Raw genomic sequence first — 22,554 nt, forward strand, 5'->3', positions numbered from 1 at the left:
CTAGATTGATTTTTTGACTTCGACATTTACGACCTTCCGTTGTTGACTATAGTACAGTCAAAGAAGTGCCGTTCAACCTTGTAATAGTAAACCGTCTCATCTGTGGATAGTGGGGATCATTATGTTCCCATTCCTTTATCCCCTGGCCCCAGTAACAGTTTTAACAGTCTTTCCTCTATCACTTTCTTTTACCCATAAAAACATTGCTTCTGAATGTTGTCAGTACTTTGTATTTACTGTCTGTGCTGGCATAGTTAGGTGTTGTCTGTCAGCTGGTGAATAATTAAAAGTGTTTTTTTACCATAGTAGCATGGTCAAGATGGACAGAACATGCAGGTGTGAACAGCTTTCCTTTCAAATAATGCAGTATGCAGTGCTTGGCACTAGATGGACCTCTGCTGGAGACTAGGTATCACTATTGTTTGCTAGTAACTAAATCTGGGAGGTATGTTTATGCTGGATATCACAGCATACCCCTTCCTCCATCTACACAGGAGACAACTGGGTTCTTTCTAAGCAGATGAGCTTCCAGTAATCCCAGAACATTAACTGGTGAACTGCAAACAGATCTAGCAGTTAACTCACCTTCTTTTGCATTAAAAAAAATTCATTATATTTTGAACTACAACCCATCTAAACAGTCTAGCCTGCCAGTGGAGCATATAGGACTCTTCAGCTCAGCACATATAAAGTACACCACCCTTTAAGTGGCTAGGTGTTAAAATCCACAGACTGTTCTTCCCTTCATTACTACAACTAACTAGGTTCACATACTTGCTGTTGGCAAATGAATGCTAATGCCTCAGCTTAAATATGATGTTCCACTCATATGCTATGCCTTAGAGAGGAACAAACATAGTCTACAAGTATAAACCAACAAAATATGTAAGGTCATATCCCTTGCACCTAAAAGGGAGCACCAGTGCTTCGTGGTACTTTGATGGGATGCCATGTTGTAAATTGTTATACTATGAGGAAATTGGCTCCTGATTTCTTATATCACAGCAGCTCAACCCTAACATAATGAAAGCCACCCATTAATACAAAGTAACAGAGCAGCTCAAAAGATTGCCCTGCACCCCCCTACAAACAGCCTTATGTAATACCAACTCCAAGGTCACACAGCATTTGTGGAAGGGAGAAAAGATTCACAAAACAGTGCAGAATGCTAGCTTCACTCTATATCAGAAGCAAGCAAGTGAATGTTTAACTGTTGTGTGCTAAGATGAGACAGTATATCCCCTTCAAACAGAAACAAGCTGCTTTTTTGTTCAGTAATGTTAAATTTGCAATCTCTAGCCCAATACTGCCTGCTTATACAATGATAAAGATTAAAAGAAGGATCCTGTTTTCCCAGATATAATGTCAGCAGAGCAGTTTTACAGATCAGACCAGTTGGCAAGCTTCACGTAACTGTTCATGCCTTCTCTGTGCTTGTTCCTACAACATGGGATAAGTTATCACCACATGTATAAAATGTCTCAAACCTACACATCTTTACAAGTAACCTTCTTAAAACTGAAGCCAGTGTAACTGCTTTGTGCTTTCTTCTGTCACTTGAATTAACTGTTATTATTCAAGTCACAAGTTTCTCCCCTTTGCTCTTGTGCTTCTTCTTCCTATTCCTCTTTAGCAAAATTACTCTTTATTGTGCCTTGTGACTCTCTTTGTCTTACTATTCCAAACTGATTCTATTTGTGTATTTTTTACTGTTTGATATCCAGTTGGGTATACTGGTACAAAACCCTTTTCACCCACTACCTGGGCAATTGGGCAGATACCCGTGCTACAGCTGTGAAGAAACACGTAGATACAGTACGATACACACTAAAAAAATCAAAGCCATTAAATCAGTAAAGCTTCACGGGGATAATTTAGTGTGCATATACAGCATGTACAAAGCACAATTTATAAAGCATTTACTAATATTAGGAGCTAGCAGGCTAATATAATTCAAGAATTATAGTGATAATACAATAACACTAACAGCACAATTCCAAAATGAAAATAGTCTGTCCAACATGTGTAAAACAAATAGATTTATGCTCTTGAGTATTGTGTCTATTACTTATATTCAATATTGCTAATACATTAGCAGTGACATATCCGTGCTGCATTTCAGTAACCATAAATGTTCACAATAAGGATCGCTGTTGCAGTATCAGTCATTATACACAGGAATTAGCTATAGGTGGTTGTCTGCCCTTCTGGACTGACTTCCATAACCTTTGGATATCCACAGAACAGAGGTGAACTCTTCCTCCCGTTGCCCTTGATGCTGTGCCTTCTAGTTAAAAGGGAGAGAAGCTCACAACATCTTGATTTTTTTTTTTTTGCCACAGAAAGTGGCCAGTTGTCAGTACATCTGTCCATCAGTTCCTTTCAGATAACTTCAAGAGAATAAGTAACCTCTTCGGGAGCCTTTTCCTATATTACCTGCATCAATTAATTAATTGCATTTTCTTCAGACTTGCATATTTTAGCAGAGCTTTTTCTGAGGTCTATAATATCCCTAAATAACTAGCAAATGTGCCCGTGGAAGACAAATTACACCTATTGACTACCATTTGCATTGCACCTCTACTTGCTGGGGAGAATCATCAAATTTCTGCAAACATTGCATGAATTTTAGTGAAAAGGACCTACTTCATCAGCCATTATACTCTGAGCCTTTTCAGAACACAAAAACTTCTGGCTCTGGAACAAGGGGGATCTGTCCCTCAGCCAGCTTGACCTTGACCTTGACATGCAGCCATAAAGCTACAAAAATCTCCAAAAAAGATCACATACATTCACAAATGGAGAAACCCCGTCAGTAATTAAGGAAATAGCAAACTTGGAGTATGAATTCCTAATTACTCTACCAGTCCCACAGTAGCTTGAGGAAGTCAGCCTCAGTGAGGTATTGCTTCCTTTTTCCTTAGGCCCACAATTTCTTGTGAGAGTTTCCGCTGCCTGTCTTAGCATCTCCAGTGGCAGACAGTGACAGGCCCCAGGAAAAACTGCATCAGCTTTCAAACTGTATACCGATTTCCATGTAACAACATTGGATATTGCCCCTTTGCATTTTCAGTTTTTATTGGGGGGCAGTTCTCCCAGTAGAATATACTGGTGCACTTAGTGCATGAGACACCAAAAGGTCAGACTATTATATATTTTATTCAAACAACAGCAAACAAGATGTATATATATAAACAACAAAGACTATCAGTGAGTCCCAGCTCTACCTTCCAATAAAATTTATTTCGTTGAACAGTTCTTTCTCTAGCGCCTCGGCCAACAGCCTTTACAGAGTAAAACAGTAAAACTCATAAAACACTTGCAATATATACAAAAAACAAATAATTAATCAATTACATAATTAAGCTATCAAATCACATGCATTAGATATATTTAAAGTCATAGTCTTAAACAAGACATTGCCAGTTACATTCTCTGTTCATTCCATGTGGATACAAAGTCCCAAATTTCATAATCAGAATGCATTCCTTTTGTCTTAACATATTTTTTTGCCTATCAACATCATTATAATATAATGGAACATGTTCCAAAACAGACACTTTTATATTCTCAATATTTCCATGGTGTACTGAGTTAAAATGCTCAGCAATAGGGCTAGTAATTTTATTATTTTTGACATCTCTAATATGTTCTTTTATCCTATCTGCTAGCATTCTTTTTGTTTCTCCAATATAGTATTTATTACAATCACAAAATATGACATACACAACACCTTTACTCATACATGTATATTTGCCTTTTGTAACAAAAATTTTGCCATTTATTTTATTCACTTCATTTACAACATGTTTGCATATGGCACATTTTCCACAAGGGAATGTTCCCAAATTCTTCACAACATTTAATTCATTAGTACAGGGCTTTTTATAAATGCTGTGTATCAGAAAGTCCTGTATACTTTTCCCCTTTCTATATGATGTCATTAATTTTATATTTTTTAGTGATGCTATATCTTTTTTAATAAAATTCCAATATTCCATAATGATTTTATTACCAATCATAGAGAAGTTAGTGTACTTTGTAACAAAAAACATTCTCTCCTGTTCAGTCCCATATTTATTGCTATCTTTATAGTTATTTTGTCTAATAGTGCCTTTACTCTGTTTAAAGGCTCTATACAAACTATTTTCTACATTATCTGGGTTATACCCTCTAATTTTAAATATCTCAGCCACTTTATAGGCCTCCCTAAAAGCCATATCAATATCAGAATTGAGTCTTTTTATTCTCAAGAATTCCCCATAGGGGATGGCTGACAACGTGTGGGGGGGGGGTGGCAACTATCTCCCCACATTTTCCAGCTTATTTCATCAAATTTTCTATGAATGCTAGTATATATGGGAAAGCCATTATTGCCCTTAAGCGAAATATCCAAAAAATTAACCTGATTTCCCTTTTGTATGTCACTAAATTTTATACCAAATCTGTTATTATTTAATTCATCAATGAAATTATCTGATGTATCCCAATCCCCATGACAAATGAAAATTAAGTCATCAATAAATCTAAAATACCTTAAAACATTATTTTGAAAAAAAGGCAACCTATAAAGATGTTCATTTTCAAATAGCCCCATAAACAGGTTAGCATAGGCTGGCGCAAACGCTGCCCCCATAGCAGTACCTGTAACTTGTCTATAAACAGTGCCATTAAATTCAAAAAAATTATTTTTTAAGCAGAATTCCACCAATTCCAAAACATAATATGTTTTAGGACTATCATTCAAAAAGAATTTTATGGCTTCCAAGCCCAAAATATGTGAAATGTTGGTGTAGAGACTCTCTACATCCACCGTAATAAAGTACATGTTCTCACCCCAATATATATCTTTTATTTTCCTTAGAAAATCATATGAATCTTGTATATAAGAAGGTAACAACAGAACTTTCTTTATCAGTATTTCATGTAACATGATTCAAAGATTATAAGTAAAATATCCAAAAGCTGACACAATAGGCCGACCAGGCGGTCGGTTCAGATCTTTATGAATTTTAGGTAGGCAAAAGAATTTTGCAATTTTTCTGTTCTTTACATTTATTTTTCTATTTATATCCATTTGACTCAGATAGTGTAATCTCACACCTTTCTGTAATAATTTTTCAAAATCCTTTTCTGCTTGACATAGCTGACTAATGTTAGTTTTACAATATACATTGTTGTTATCTAAATGTTGCATACACATACTATAGTAATCATGAGAATTTAATATAACTAATTTTCCCCCTTTATCTGCTTGTTTAAAAACTATATTACAGTTTTTACTCAGTTGTTGCAACTTTTCCCATTCCAATTTTGTTAAATTATAAGTATGCTTTTTATTCATAAAGCCCTCTATTTCCTTTTCCAGCATTGTATTCAATAGAGATTCAAATCGTACTATATTAGAATTTTTACATGGAGGTAAAAAATAGTTATTATCTTTAAGCATATGTGTATTTAATAAGTCATAAGCATTATTTTCCTCTTCACTACCCGATGCACATGAATAAAAGCTTTCTTCACTTTCTATTTCACTATCTAGTGAAAGTAAAACATCACAGTTAGTATCTGACTCAGTCGTTTTATTTAATCTAAAGAAATGTTCCTTTAAATGCATTTTTCGGCATAATTGGAACAATTCAGTTTTAACCTCATACTTTTTAGGTAAGCATGTGGGTACAAATTTTAAACCCTTCTCTAAAACAGATAGTTCTATCTTGTCTAGTTTATAACTCGACAAGTTAACAACATAATTACTATGTAAGTTATGTCCATCTACCTTTCTTATGTTGTCCATCGCCCGAGTCTCTCTGGCGTTCTGTATTGTTCCAACCCCTTTTCCTGGTATTGGTATAATATCCATTCGCTTCTGAGTAGGTTTTGTGAAGTGCTTCTGGGTTTGCTGCAACTGGTAGTCTAGGAAAGATTTCTCTATCATCTTCTTCCCATGAAGACGCTCCACTTTCGCCAGACAGGAAGTTCTTACTGGCATATTTTTCTGAAGCCGGATTTCCTTTTTGAAAAGAGACACTCTTTCTCCTGTTTCTTTGAAAGCTAGGGAATACAAACGCCCTCTTGTGGTCATAGTCTCGAATGTCTCTAGTTAGTTTAGATTTTTTTCTTTCTACTAGATCTTTTTCATAACTGCTTAATTTGGTATTAATACCTGAAAGAAAATTCTCTAATGTAGAATTTGATGTAATATTCACCAGTTGTTCACAAACTTGTTTAGTTTCAACTACAAGTTTGTCTTTTTTCATATTGTCTCTTTCAATTAAAATTGAAACCCATTCTAAACTACACCGATGTGCAGCTGCTATCCATCGTTCATGAAATTTAACTTCTGCTTCATTAGTAAGGTCAAATGGTGTTGATAGACTGATAGTCTTTGTTGTTTATATATTATATATTTTAGTCCAGATAGAATCACTTTTGTTAGCAGATCTGAGAGACTGTCTATCTGGTACCCTTTCTGTGGGAGGAATAAAGATGCCTTGTTTAAGTTTCAAATAATTTTTTTCATTTAAGTGGATAGATGGATGAGTGTTCTTGTTCTTGCATTTAGTTCCTCTAAAGATATATCTTACAGAATTTGGGCTTCTGTTGCCCTATCCTTGAAGCAGGTTTCTGGTAACAGATGATTCTCTCCGCTGTCTAACAACAACCAGATTCTAGCTTTTTCTTTCTTCCATGCCAACTCCATATGCCTATTTTTGATTCTGGATCACTGCATGATTGTTACTATCTTTGTCTCTCCCCAGTACATATATTGAATGGGCATATCAAGCTATCGTTTTACCTCTTTCTTATTAAGCATACCAGTCTGACGCACTGAGTCTATGGATTTTTCATTCTTCCACATTTTTATAACATGTATTCTGTCACTGAATGCACATCATCTCCACTTTTTGTCTGCTTCTAATTTTATGCTTCCATGCCTGGGGACCACTGAGAAGAGTACTCATGCTACCAGAGTCTAGCAAGGGGTCACCTTCTTCTCTTCTAACACTACAGTAAATTTTACAAGCATGGTTGTAATAAAATTATGTAATGCTGATTCAGTTATTCTAGTTGCAGTCTTGTCACATTCTGTCAGAACAATTTCGCTTGCTGCATCTATGTCTGTTTCACATTTCTACTGCTAGCATTCTCTTCAGAACTATGTAGTTGAACTGCATTGGGTAATATGACCCCTCGTTCCTCCTTTGAAACACATTAACCCAGTATTATTACTTTGTTTCACAGAAGACAGCTGATTTCATATTGTAATTTTAGACTTAGAACCAGACAATTCAGTTTTAAAAGTTATAGTCTGTGTCTTGTGAACTAAAAGTAGTATATGTTTGTTTTGTAAATCTCATGGAAAATGTTTTTTATTCTTTTGCACTGTCATGTACAGTAAAAACAGCTATGATGCTGTGATGCTACACCGGAACACTGGTCCTTTCTTGGCAGGAAGGCACATCTTGTAATAATGTTTGCTTCTTGTTTTGATGCTGCCTGTAAGCTGACTTTGGTCTCTTCCAGTTTTCAGTTCTCTGCATTGGAAATGTAGCTCTTTCCATGTCTTACTGAACAGTCATACTGAACAGTCACCTTAGTAGAAATGTAGAACATGAGAGTATTTTATTGTGATGAAGAACAATTTTCTATTAAGAGTATGAATAAGTTTGTGTAGTTAGTAATTTCTTGTTACTTCATTTTAAAGTGGTGTAGAATGCTGTAGAGTATCTCAATATCATTTTGCAGGTAGTGACTGTCCTATTTAATTATCTTATATGGCGACTGCATTCATTAAGCAAAATACTACAAAGAAAAGGAGTAGACTTTATGGATCCCTGAGAGTAATATCTCTCTTCATACTTTTTCTGAAGGCACTCCATTGGAGATACAAAGATCCCATTTTGCCTACAATCCTGTATGAAACCTCTTCAGTATGCAATTGCTGTGAATGAGCTGGGGACAAACTATATCCACAAATTCCTGGGCAAAGAGCCCAGTGGATTAAAGTTCAACAAACTGTTTTTGAATGAGAATGGTGAGTACATTTGTCGCATGCTTTTCTGAAAAATTGATAAGTACTTGTTGTTGAGTTAGGAAATGTTTTTATGCTGTACCAAAATCCAACTCACACTATATAGTTAATAAACTTGACTTACACCATCATGATTAAAACAGTCCAGTGAACAGGTGTGGCATACTGTTGTTGGCACCATCCAGACATGAGAATTATTGATTATCATTAAGAATAATGTAAAAAACTATACAATTTAAAGTAAAGCATGAGGTCTCCAGATTATGACTTTCATTACTGGTAAAATCTTTTGAATTTGAGCTGGCTAGTCAGCAGATATGACCTCACAGTCTATGCATATGCTTACATCTTTTTTTGCTAATAGCTTATTTTTTATTTATTATCATTGGTTACACTTACTTGCTTACATTTACTTTTTTGATGCAGGTTCTCTCCCCACTCCTGTTGACCATCAAGCTACCACCATGATTGCTGTGCACCCATTTTCTCTCCTGGATATGAACATAGTTACAGCATAGCCATCCTCCACACAGCCCTCAGAGAGGTTTTGTTTTTAAACTCTGCTGTTTCCTGCACATTCCTTACACAGCACAAGGAATGGGTATACAGTAGGGCAGTATGACAGACTGTCACTCACTTCCGCAAGTTATAATGTTTATTTCAGATATCTTGTCCTGCCCACACAATTCATCCCTGACCCTATTCAAATGAAACCTTGACAGCTGAATGAGAAATCATAAAGTTACTTCCGGTCTGGCCTCATGGACAGAGGATGTCAGTAAGAAAAGTATTATCCTAACTAACACCCCCATTCACCCCAAATCCTTAGTTACCGCCCTACTAACTTGCCTCCCCCATTATAGACATCCATGTTACTCTGGACTCAACTGGCTTGGGATATGCGGCTAGGCTTGTAAGGGCTGTAGTAGTCATTAGCCTAATAATAACCTATGAACCTAAGACAGACACTTATGTCCATGTGTCTGTATCAGAAATTATAGGTGAACATGCATCTAAAGACACATGCCCACAGCCCACCTCCCATTAGAGAGGTAGACAGGCTGTATCATGCCATTTTTCTCCCTCTCAAGCAAGCTTTCTAGCCCCCAGTCTGCACATTCAACCTGATTCATCAGATTCATAGTCAGGGCTTCACCCCTCTACACCACAGAAGCACCCTTAAGTAATATTCAGTTGATCATTAATTATTTGCTGGATTGTAGTTAAAACTATTAAGTTAAGACATGTAAACCAGTTTTACTTGTTCAGTGTGAGTCAGTCAGTGTAGGTATGTTGCTGTATCACAGTTTTCTAGTCAGTGAACAAAAGCTGCATGACAAAATCCTTAAATGTCTTAAAAACACAGAACTAACATCAAGGATCCTCCTTGGTAAATTAATAAGTGAATTATCCTCTCTTCTGTTCTAGTTTGGCATGTTTTTCTCAGAATTGTAGTACACAGTGTGAGGTCACATGATATACTAGAAGATCACTTCTAGCCTCTTAGTTTTCCATCTCTTTCCTGCTGCTTGCAAATTTCTTATCTCCTTATGCAAATTGGTAAAATGCTTCAACATTCAGTACCCAAAAGTATACCCACTACATGTTTAAGTGTCTGAAAGATAATGAGCTAAGATCCATACTATATTACCAGGAATGTAGCAACTGTTGAAGATTCCTCATGTGGTAATTAGAGGGAGATTCACATGTGTATACCAGATCTTTGTTGGATCACCTTTAGAGAGACTAAAAAGAAATGGTAAGCCTTCAAGTACTTCAAAGGCAAGGTCATTTCAGAAATGGCTCTGTGGTCAGCAGGGATGTTGGGCTTACCCAAGAATAGCAAGGGCTTGAGTTCTTCCACTAGTGTCCCATGGGATTCAACCCCAGCTGCCCCCCTGAGAGAGTGCATCCCACTCTTATAGGTGTTATCCATCTCCAATCAGCTGGTCGGTGCATGTTGCTCATTGTCATGTTCCTGAGGAGCTGCCTCTAGAATCATCCAGCCATGGGTTGGCAGATCTTGAGGCCAAGGTTTTTTTTTTTCCAGGGTCTCACTAATGCCCAGCAAGATTCAGTGGATGAGCTTCATCTGCCTGTCCCAGGGTTCACATTTCTGGACCCTAGACTTCAGACAGATGTTTGGGGTATTAATTGCTGTCAAGGAAGCCCACTGGTAGGGGACCATACCTTGATTCAAACACCAGTCTTGATGTAGAAGTCTCATGATCCTGCACTGCTGCTTTCTGAGCACCAGACCCTGTCGCCAGACCGCCAGTGAGCATTTGTCACATGTTAGTCCCTGTGATAACCTTTGTACAAGCTTGTGCCTGGAACTGGAAGAAGGTGGAATACTTTCTCCCAGTCAAGATCCAGCTATGCCATATCCTGTAAAAGCAGGCCAAGCTTAAATATAGGAGGTGGTACAATACCCTCTGTCAAAAATAATTAAATAGTTTCTTACTTTAATAGGCCATAGTGTTAACTTGCTTTCTCTCCTCTAATTGCTATATTACACAACTTATTATAGGTAGCAAAACTAAACTATACTTGCCAGACATATCTATCCCCCCTCCAAGCCAGAACCTGTTATCAGAAACCACAGAATATATCTTCAGAGTTGGACCTAAAATCCATATCTTTAAAATTGTGACTTTAGTTCGGGCTTGTTTGGCCCCCAAAACAACTTGATAATATATTATTTTTCTTATTACGGCCTAATCTAATTGATAACCTCCCTTACCAGACCTAACATCAATACAAATGAACAGTCCTGTCTCAACCTCTTTATAACAAGTATTGCCCACAAATTGTATGAAAATCTTTTGCCTTCTAAATTCCCTTTCAGACTATCTCCCAATAACAGCCACTGTGTCATACAAATCACTAAAAATTCCACCATGGACTATTACCTCTAGAACCTTCCCAGAATCAAAAGAATTCTAGGTTTTTGCCGAATTGTAAACCATCTGTTGGTCCACAATGTACAAGGACACTGATCAATAATATGCCTTAGATATTTTCAGCTCTGTCATAAAAGCTGTCACTGATAAATTTTCTCGAGGACTGTCAGGCATATTTGCTGAAAAAGTTGTCCCTTCATAAACACAGAACTGAGAGATCTTTTTATACAAGAGAACTGTGCTTGGCGTAATTGGAAAAGGTCTAACCTCAGTATGAGCCTTCAAACTTTCAATACCGTACTGAAAACCTGAAAGCTGTAAGTAAAGGAAACCATATCACTTACATTTTCAGTAAGGAGAGAGTCATGGGTTTACAACTAAAGTATTTTTTGCAGACTTTCATGGCTATAGCATATTTGGATAACTCTGCAACAAAGACTCTAAACCTGTGTTTAGTCCCCTTCTAGAAAACTTTTGAAAAGTTTATAATTACAGTGATGACATTCAATGTTATGTTCTCCATCTCCTTTCTTCTTTCTGGTTGGTTTGGAGCCGATCTCGGCTCAGACTCGGCCACTTCTAAAGCTTGAAGTGTCCTTACTGGCTCGAGACTAGCCCCTTATCCCAGCATGCTTAGTGGTAGCTACCCAGATCTCGTTTGCTGCTTGCAGTGTCGAGATTGTCTTCTGCTGGCTCAGGTTAAGTAATGAATTTTTCTATAGCAATCTCATTGTTTCAGGCTAAATTTTTAGAGTTTAGTGTTTTTCCTCCTTCTATAACACCCCTATCCTCGTTACCTTCTTTCTGCTGTTGTTAGGCTGTCGTTTTCTCTCAGGCCTTTACCTGTGTTGTTGTCGGCGGCCCATTTTTCTTGGGGGTTGTTTTTCTTGTCCTGTTATCCCTCCTTGCTACCTAGGGAGAAGCTATTTTAGTTAAAGGCCTTCTCCCTTTGGGAGCAGTAGCCGTTTAACTTAGAGGCTAAAACCCCTCTTCTCCTCCCTTTTCTTCTAAAAAAAAAAACCACACTCTTTAGTTGTTAGTACTTTTTTTGTGGTGTTTATTATGTCCAAATAATTACCTAAGCAGTCATGGTTCAAGAAATGTGACTCGTGTTGCCAGAAAATGTCCATTACGGATGGGCACGAGTTGTGTGTATTGTTTAGGGGCGGTCCACCTGCAGGACTCGTGCTCAATTTGCCATGCCTTTAGCGCACACTTTTGCAGGAGAGGCGCAAAAAAATAATTTTGAGAGGGTTATTAAAACCCCAGGTTGAAGTAGCATCGGATACTAAACCCTTAAAAAAAATCCGATGACAAACTGGCATCTTCGTCGGCTCCACCTTCGGTGCTGACAAAGTCTAAATCAAAATCTTCAGAATCTTCGGAGTGGATTGCTGGCTCCGAGGATTCTTTTTCTCCCATGGCTCCATCAGTGTCTTTGGAGCCGTCCCAGACCCAAAAGAGATTGAGATCTCCTTCGCTGGACCCGGTGAGATCTGTGCCTCAGTCTCAACTTTTGCAGTCAGTGCCAGGTAGTCACTGGTCCTCGGCCCACTCCTATTGTTCATCCAGAAGTTTATCGGATGATGATGTGGAGAGAGTGGTGAAGAGGCTGCTCAAGACAGCGGTATTTCCTAAATTGTTGTTGAGCCCAGCCCAGAAGGCAGTGGCGCCATTGTCTGAACCAGACCCTGTCTCTCTTCCTCCTCCGACTGCATCCAGTTCGGAGCCAGAGTGCATGCAAGTAGTAGTGGTAGAACCGTCGGTTTCGACAACCCTTGCCTTGTCGGTTCTGACATCCGCTCCGGCCTCCTCTGTTAAGGGGTCTGGGCGCCAGGACTCTCTCGTTGGCTCAGAGGGGAGAAGTGACATTGGACCCTTGTCCGACCCCGCTCTCCCCCTCGGGGCTTCGGTGCAGGGGAGTTTGACTCCCACATCTGCCTCGGAGCAATCACCTTCAGTGCAGAGGAGGTCTCCAGGCTCCTCAGAGCCACAGCCTCCCTCTGTTCCAGACAGCAGTGCCTTTGAGGTGATGAGGAGTGTGATGTCTACCGAGACCGCTCCACCCTCGGCTCCATTGGCTCCGTCCCCATCGATACCGGTGTCTGCCTCGGATCCTCCTCTCTGTCCCAAGTGTAGGGAAGCAATGCCCCAGCACACCCCACAGGGTGACCCCTCTTCTTCCGAGACCTGCCATGAGCATGCCTCAGAGGAGGTTCCCAGGAAGAAAAGATGTAAGAGGAAGCATGTGGACTCCCCTGAGTCCGTCACTTCTGACACAGACTTGGATGACTCGGAAGGGTCCCCACGGTCCCCGTCTGAGGATGCCTCATTCTCAGACATCCTGGAGATCCTTAGGCAGATTGGAAACTGGAAGTCCCTTGCCCCTTCTGAGGATGAGTCCGTGTACATGGGCGCATTTGGTTCCCGACTCTGCACCTCCTGGGTGTCTCCTCCTTTTGACCCACTTTTGTTGGTAGTGAGTCGAAAGGCGTGGAGTGCTCCAGAGACCATGGAGCCCATTCTGAGAAGGCCTGACAAGTTTATTACTGCACCAGACGACAAGACATTTCTCTCTAAAGGCATGCCAGTTGATGCTATGGTGGTGGCAACAGCCACCAAGAAAGAACTCACTGAGACTTCCTCTTCTATCTATCTGCCAAACAAGGATTCTAGAGCCATGGATAGATATGGGAAGTGTGTTTTCTCTTCAGTGGCCTTTACTCTTCGGTTGCTGAACTATTTATCACATTTCACAAGACTTCAGAGGGATCTCCTTAAAGAGCTGGGAGAAACCTCCAGGATCCTTCAGCTGAGGGAGCGGCATCCAAGTCGGCTAACCAGCTAGTGACCCTAACCTCCATTGTTAACTCCTCTATGCGCCTGATTTCTTACGCAGCAGAAGGAGCAAGTAGGGCTGGAGGCACAAGAGTGGCTCTTCGCAGACACTCCTGGATGCACCTTTGTCAATTTGCGGAGCCCTTCAAGTCCTCCTTTATTAACGCCCCCTCTGACTCTTACCAGGAGTGAACAAGATGGCAAAACTCTCTCTGCCGTAGGAGTCCATTTTTCCACTCCATTCAGGCCTTATCCCAAAGGCCAAAAGAGTGGTAAAATGTGGTTCTGTAAATCCCAGGGAGCTTCGCCGGACACTTGTGGAGATAATTCCCCCAGGGGCAGAGGGGGAAATAATAACGGGAGACGCCGGCCTCGCAGCAGGGGGGGGTCCGCAGCAGGGTGACAGGGATACGTTTTCTGCCAGGCCCTTTCAGAATCCCTGAACGATTGCCCGGCTGCTCACCTGTGGAGGCAGTCGGGGGCAGAATATCACTGTACCCAAAAGCCTGGCAAGATATAACAGAAGACGTGTGGGTACGGTGCATAATATCCAGGGGTTACAAAATTCCCTCCTCCCAAACACCACCAAGAAGTCAAAAACGATCAATCCTAGATGTTCTACCCTATCTTTGGGATCAAGCAGCCTTGGAAGTAAAAGGTTTGCTGCAAAAAATAGCCATCCAGGAAGTCCCCGCAGACCAGATCGAATCCAGAACTTACTCAAGGTTCTTTTTATTTCCAAAAAAGACAGGGGACTGGAGACCTATCCTGGATCACAACAAGTTAAACAGGTCAGTAAAGAAGACCAAGTTCCGGATGGTGACACTGCAGTCCATTCCACCCTTTTTGGGTCAGGACAATTGGATGTGCTCTATCGATCTCCAGGAGGCGTACTACCATATAAAAATGGACAGCCAGTCCAGGAGACATTTACGCTTCTAGCTGGGAGCCAGTCATTACCAGTTCAGAGCTCTGCCCTTTGGTCTCACCACAGCCCCCAGCGTGTTCACCAAATGCATGGCAGTAGTGACAGCTAACCTCAGACGTTTGGGATTCCAGGTGTTTCCTTATCTAGACGACTGGCTTCTCACTGGCACCACCGAGTATCATCTCTTAAGGGCCAGGAACCACATGATTCACACTTGTGCACATCTAGGAATCACAATAAACTATGAAATATCTGCCTTGTTGCCCTCTCAGTGTATTACATTCATAGGCGCTCAACTAAATACAAGAGACATGGTAACCAAGTTCCCACAGGAAAGGGTGCTTACCATTCGACGTCAGGTCTCTCTCCTCTTATCAAAGTCAAAGGTTCAGGCATGGTTAGTTCTAAAGGTCTTGGGCTTGATGGCGGCTGCCATTACTCTAGTCTCGTTAGCTCATTACCATATGAGGATTTTGCAATGGATCCTTTTCTCTCAGTGGTCATATCAGGATCTACCAATGTCACACATGATCTTAATCACGGATGCTTGCAAGAAAGATCTACAGTGGTGGCTCCACTCTCCCCTAGTTACACTAGGCTGACCCTTTGTAGCCCCTCATCCGGTAGCCGTAGTGACCACGGACGCTTCCCAGATAGGGTGAGGGGGGGTTATCTGGGACAGACAGTCCAAGGAACTTGGTAACCTCACGAGTACTATTTGCACATCAATGTCCTGGAGATGAGAGCGGTGTTATTAATGTTGCAAGCACTTCACGACTCTCTTCCTTTGGGCTGTATAGCAATTCAGATGGACAACATGTCAGTGGTGTGGTACATCAACAAACAGGGTGTAACCAAATCTTAGCCCTTGTGTCGGGAGGCCCTTCAAGTATGGCAATGGGTGATTTCCTCTCAGCATTTTCTGGTTGCAACGCACATCCCGGGGAAGTCCAGCATGACAGAGGACAAGCTCAGCAGGGCAATTCTCATGCCACACGAGTGGTTTATGAAACAAGACATTGGGGATATGATCTTCCACAGATGGGCCCAACCATGCTGCAGTCTTTTTGCCTCACACCTAAACAACAAATGCAGCAGCTGCTTTGCCCTAGTTCCCTCGCCGGGACAGTCACCCAGAGATGCACTTATCCACGATTGCCCCCCCGGATTCTTTTTGCCTTTCCTCCCTTTCCTCTAATTCCAGAAGTTCTTCAGAAAGCAAAGTTGCTGAGTCGCAAGCTGATCCTCATTGCCCCTTACTGGCCTCGTTAGATATGGTTCCCTTTCCTTTGGCATTACCTCCAAGTGGAGCTTTGGATTCTGGACCCGGTTCCAGATCTCTTGACACATCAGTCAGGTGCTCTTCATCTGTCCATTCAAACTCTCAAGTTGACAGCTTGGTTTCTCCACTTCCAGTCCTAGCCAGGCTTTCAGATATCTCACCTATGGTTCAACATATTTTAGTCTCTTCTCACAAACCAGCTACTAGGAAACTTTATGCTAGTAAATGGAAGAGGTTCTCTTTCTGGGCTGAGCAAAATGACATTGATCTCTTTACAGCACCAATTTCAAAAATTTTGGACTTCCTGGCCGAAACCTTTGAGAAAGGAGCAGTGGCTGCTACGATTGGAGTTCAGCTGGCTGCTATTTCCAGTTTTTATGTGGGCCTTCTAGGTTCTAACATCATGTCCCACAAGCTATGTAGGGCCTTTTTGAAAGGTGCTACCCTTTGAAGGCCTCCCATCCGAGAACCTCTCCAATATTATGATTTATATTTAGTACTAGTGGCTCTAATCCTCCCTCCCTTTGAACCAGCCACTTCTTGTCCTCTAAAACTCTTATCATGGAAGACCCTCTTTCTGATCACAATTACATCGGCTAGGTGGGATTCCAAGTTATAGGCACTTTCCATCCGCCTGCAGTATATGATTTTTCACAAGGATAAAGTATCTCTTAGAACTAATCCTTCCTCTTTACCAAAAGTCTGTTCAGAGTATAATTTGAATCAGTCAATTGAACTCCCTGTATTCTTTCCAAATTATGGCAACAAGGCAGAGTATAAGCTACATAAATTGGATGTCCACAGACAGTTACGATTTTATCTTCAAAGAACCAAGGACATCAGAAAATCAGATCAGCTGTTTGTATCCTTAACATAGAGTAAGCAAGGCTCACCAATTTCCAAAGTGACTTTGTCAAAATGGCTGTCCAGTACTATTACTTACGCTTATGAGTCTCGCAATATGTCTGTCTTGGGAAAGGTAAGAGGACACTCTACTAGGTACTTGGCTACCTTCATAGCTTTTCAAGCCAAGCTCCCATTAGATACTGATTGTGCGGCAGCAACATGGGCTACTCCCCAAACCTTCATTACTGATTACAAAGTGGACATGACCTCTTGGAACAGGGCATCTTTTGGTTCCACGGTTCTGAAGTCTCTTTTCCAATGAGCCGCCCAGGATTTAGGTGCTGGGGACTCTGTCCCATCCAGAAAGAAGGAAGGTGAGATGGACAACATAACATAAAGAAGTTATGTTCTTACCATAACATTCCATGTTTGTTGTCCTTTATCTCGCCTTCGTTCTTGCTTCCCTCCCTCCTTCCCCCATCCTGGATGATTGAGAGGAATTCCCTTTTTGGCTGATTTGTCTGAGTTTCCTTTGCTTTTCAGCTGTTGATATAGTCCTTGTGACCATTTGTTGTTCTGTATTTTTCAGTATAAGGAAGCAGTATTGTTTGGTTGCCTCTTTTATGTGGTAATCTATAGTTCTCCTATCTAGTGGTTAGTTGTCACAAACGAGATCTGGGTAGCTACCACTAAGCATGCTGGGATAAGGGACTAGCCTTGAGCAAGTAAGGACTCTTTGAGCTTTAGAAGTGGCCGATTCGGAACCAAGATCAGCTCTGAACGCAACCAAAAGGAAGGAAGGCGAGGTAAAGGACAATAAACATGGAACGTTATGGTAAGAACATAACTTCTTTTTCTCCTGTCTAGTGGTTAGTTGTTACAAATGAGATCTGGGTAGCTACTGCTAAGCATGCTGGGATAAGGGGCTAGCCTTGAGCCAGTAAGGACTCTTCGAGCTTTGGAACTGGCCGAGTCGGAGCTGAGATTGACTCCGAACCCAAACAGAAAAATGGAAGGCGAGATAAAGGACAATAAACATGGAACATTATGGTAAGAACATACCTTTTTTCCACAGTCTAAGACTGCATGTACAGTAGGTAACATCAGTCCTACTCAAAACTGTCTTCAGCTATCTCAGGTAATGTCATACATTTCATTTTCAAGCCATTATTTCCAAAGGAGTTGGGAAGATACTTAAGAAATCTGAAGGAAGACACAGTCCTAGCCCCAGTACATTGCACTCTTCATTCCTTCAGGTGGTAGCACGCATAGCAGATAAGTTATACATCTTGTTATAATTGTATGCCATTGGAAGCATTTCAGGACTTGATGCTGTAGTCACTAGGACCATTTCATATGTCTATATTACGATGTTGAAAGACGAGTTCACCGAACACGTCTTAATCAACAAGTAAATATCGACCTTTTCAATTGCCGAACAGCTGCTTCAGTGAATTTTTTCCCAAGAGAAAAAAAGTTGCTCAGTCGTACACAAACAAACCAACAAACCCCCCAACTAAATATACCAACTCCGAGATCGCACTGCAGTGGGGAAAGGGGCAAAGCCCCAATGACGGCTGAGCGATTTTTTCCCCCGTGTGAAAAAAAAATTCACTGAAGCGGCCATTCGGCATTTCAAAAGGTCAATATTTTCGTGTCGATAAAGATGTGTTCAGTGAACTCATTTTTCAACATCGTAATATAAACTCCCATTTCACATGCAGAATTTCTTCACAGTCTTTCCTGTCATCAAAGTTCTAAGATGCCCTTCTGTTCTCTGGTCTTCAGTTCTTCCTTACGGTTTTGCTGTTTGAATGTGAAAAACTGTCCCAGCTTGTAGCTGTTGATCATCTTTGCTTTTCTCTTTCAGGTTCTATCCGAATATCATTCCATTTAATCAATCAAAGAATCCAACTTTTTTGAGCTGTTCTTTTTCCTTATATTCAATTGCAGAATTACTTTTTCTTACAATTTTTTTGGTTGTTATCTTACACACCTTGGACTAACCTGCTCTCCTGTCTCAAAATGCTATATCTCCTGTTCCATAAGTGCACCTGCGAGGCTCCAGTAGTCTCCACAGATGAACATTCTAAATGTGTGTGATTTGCCTTGATGAAGTCCAGATGCCTTATACATGTAGGTTTTATAGGGTCACTTGTCAATGCCAAAAAAAAAGAAACTAACAGCATACTTAATGAAACAAGCCCTCCCTGTGCAACCATAGTGAGGTTCTTCAGGTAGCCATCCTCTGCTTCTAGAATCTGTAGGAGGTTGGATAGCATTACTAATACTCTCCTAAATCATCCTGTCTGAACTCTCCTAAGTCCAGGAAATTGGCCTTCGAGAAGGTGAAGGTTGTGGTAAAGACAGCTGCTGCCCCTCAATACATTTTTCCACTGGTGATGCATCCCAGTCTGGCACCCAGCTCCCACAGTGTTGTGCCTACCATCAGTGCCAGTCTGTCTACATCTAAAAAGAGACTGGCAGCTATGACTTCTAATGCCAGGACTCTTTGGCTTTTCTCATTGACTTCCCTTGGTTTCTGATATAGGTAGCCACCTTCTCCTCAGTGTCCCTGGTCTCAGTGATGATGGGCCATATTGGGATTCCATAAACCCTCAGGTAGTGCAGCTTTCATCACCCTCCATTAGATTGTTATGGACAGTCTCACTAGTGTCATGGTAACTAGCATGCATTACTCAGCTGACACTGCAAACACCAGCCTTCCTTCCCATGGTTTACATCCAGAGGCCATACCCAGAAGTGGTAATGCTCACACTCCTGGCACCTATCCTCTCCACATATCTGTTGGTCTCAACCGTTGCCTCACATCTGATAATGGCTGGCTGTCCCTTAGCAATTCAGGAATCTGGGATGGCTCTCGGCTTGATGCAGCAGGTGGTGGGTCAGTCCTAGTATATTGCTATACATATGAAATGCCAGCACAGTCGCCAATCCTGACACTGGAGTTGATGCGGCAGAAACAAATGGATGAATGACAGCCAGTCTATCTGAGAATTGTCTCAGAACTTCCACAGCCTTCTTCACTACCTATGAACAAAAAGGCCTAGACTCTTCCTCCACCTTCTTCAGCTCTGTACCATGCTCTAATAGACCACATTGTCAGGGCTCTTCCAGGTAGTTAGCCAAGACCAAGCACATACACCCTCTAGAGGACATTCCAGTTTCTGTTTGGGAGGATAAAAGAGGCAAAGAATAACCTGGGTCTCTCTTAAGGATCCAGAATTTGTGGAGTGCCTCAAAGTGTTGCAGAACAAAGGTAAGTGACCCACTGATCCCTTCCTTGCCTATAGGAAGCATGTTGCTTTAGCCTTCTGATCTCCTTGGTGGTTCCATCCTTGGTGGAAATTTTGAAAGCAACCAAGAAGCTACGTAGCATGACCTAATAATGTGGCTGCCATTTTCCTTAAAGCTAATAGAATTTTCTGCATAACCCCAGACACTAGAAAGTCTGGTCAGAGATATGAAAACCATACTTCTTGGTGCATATGACTGCCATCAGTAAGACTTCTAGCCTTCTACAGTCTGGCTTCGTATCTTGTAGAAGTGGGGTCCAGGACCATGAATAGAGTAGAGAAGCATGTGTTTGCCTGTTCAGTCCTGTCTTTGAAGATGCTAAGGTACCTCACTCATATGATTCATTTTGAGTGGCTTTCAGGACTACCCTTCATAGCATCCTAAAGTTTTCCTGATGAGATGAAGATAAAAGAGATACATAAATTTGCTGCCACATCATGGCTCATGAACCACATGGTTTATGTGGCTTACAATGCAGCTGAGGATTTGGCCAGAGCTGTGGCAGCTGGCATTGCCATGCATTGTCATGCCTGGCTTTGGCTTACTGATTTTTCAGAAGGTACAAAGGTAGTCTTTATGGATTCTCCTTTCACAGGTCCCCTCCTGTTTGCTGAGAAATTGGAAGAGCATCTAAAAACAATGGAAGAGCATAGCAGAACCTGAAAATTTTAGTGGATGTGTTCCATCCTCCTCAAAGGACATTGTTGAGAACCCAGAGGACTCAGTATCAGACATGGTTTCATTGCAAACCAAAGCAACCTTACTGGAAAAATACAAGGAAAGTAGTTAGACCCCATTCAATAATGCATACAGCCCCAAAGGCATCAGAAGAAATGGCCATCAGTTGGAGGTAGTGGGGCATTCAAGAATGGTCTAGTGTACCCCTGAAGCTTTTACCAACTTTTTCACTCTGGAGGTAATCAGAAAAGACTGTCCCTCCATACATCTTGGTGGTTCTGCATCACAAGGGACAGTTATGTAAGGGATATACTATCTATTGATTGCCAGGTTCCATTCATAATGCTTCCCCACAGAAAAAGAGCCCTGTTGAATGTTCCACCATTCAAAGGAAGCAGGCAGTACAGGAGGTAAACTGCCCCCAAGCAAGAGCACCATCCAAGAAGCCCAACAGACTTAACAGGGTAAGGCTTTTATTCAAGATTCTTTATGGTGCAGAAAAAAATAACATGACTTCAAGCCAATAATAGACCTCAGTAAACCAAACCAGTTTGCACTCAATAGAATGTTTCAGATGTTCATAGTACAGACATTCCTTCCTGTCTATGTAGAGGAAATTGTATTTGTTTTCTAGATATCTGAGATGACTACCTACATATAAAGATCACCCAGAGGTAAAGGAGGTATCTGCATTTCAGGATCAGAGCAAAGTACTATCAGTTTAGAAACTTGCCCTTTGGTCTCAACACAGTCTGAGGATGCTTTCAAGGTACACAGCAGTAGTTGCAGTTCGCCAAAGATCGGAAGGAATCAGTATTCCTATATCTGAATAACTGGCTGCTAGTTTTATTAATCAACCCAACAGCTGCTGAATGCAGAAACCCAGTCACTGATCAAACTGTTCCATGTGCTTAAGATTACCCTCAACATTCAAGTTGCAATTAATCCCCATCCAGTGCGCCACTTTCTTAAGATGCATTTTGGACACCAGTCAGCACATGGACTCATTCTTGGACTAGAGAAAGCATCAAACTATTTGATTTTACTCATGCAGGTACAGCTAGTTTAGGGAGCCCCTACTTGTACACATGATGGCCACCATCTCAATGGTACTTCACATGCAGTTACTTACAAGACCTTTACATTGGTCTGCTTATACTGGTGACAGCACAAACATCCACTCTCAAACTAGATCACAGTCTTAAGGTAGCGCTTATAATGCCTTCACTGATAACTCTACACCCTCTGTCTAACCAAGGAAAAATATTTATCAGAACCAAGCCTGTGTGTGTCCTTACTACAAATACATCTGCCCTAGCATTGGTGGTGGTGGTGGTGGTGGTGGGGGAGCAGGCATTATTAGGGCAGGATGAAGCAAGAGTCCTAATCATTGCATCCAAGCTTCATAAGAATATTCCAGAACTCCAGAATTCCATTGATAGATGTGTTCATGTTCCTGGGGAATGCAATTCAATGATTTCTTCTCTCTTCTGGGATTAACAACCTGGTAAGAATTACCATAACAGAACCCTGGCAGTTGAGACTCTTTTATGCATACTTCCCCACCCTCTAATCCTTAAAACAATCCAAAAGATGAAGCAGCACAAGTGGACAATGATTCTTGTGTCTCAGTATAGGCTAACATGTGCATAGTTACCTTTGTTTACTCCCTTCATACTGGTTGGCCCCCTCATACTCTTTATACATCCCTCTATCATACAGGTCC

The 22,554-nt window shown here is 41.1% G+C and overlaps 1 protein-coding gene across 2 annotated transcripts in view; it reads left to right on the forward strand.

Moving 5' to 3' along the window:
* The window catches only part of LOC122811665 (glutaminase liver isoform, mitochondrial-like), a 1,484,096-nt gene that overhangs the window by 446,651 nt on the left and 1,014,891 nt on the right, over positions 1-22,554 (forward strand). For both annotated transcript variants that reach the window (XM_044083661.1, XM_044083660.1), the window contains exon 6: positions 7,875-8,038. In XM_044083661.1, coding sequence (XP_043939596.1) covers positions 7,875-8,038 — 164 coding nt within the window. The remainder of the gene's footprint in view (positions 1-7,874; positions 8,039-22,554) is intronic.

Source organism: Protopterus annectens, chromosome 9.part0 (genome assembly GCF_019279795.1).
Source record: "Protopterus annectens isolate FY-2018-M chromosome 9.part0, PAN1.0, whole genome shotgun sequence".
Lineage (NCBI taxonomy): Eukaryota > Metazoa > Chordata > Ceratodontiformes > Protopteridae > Protopterus > Protopterus annectens.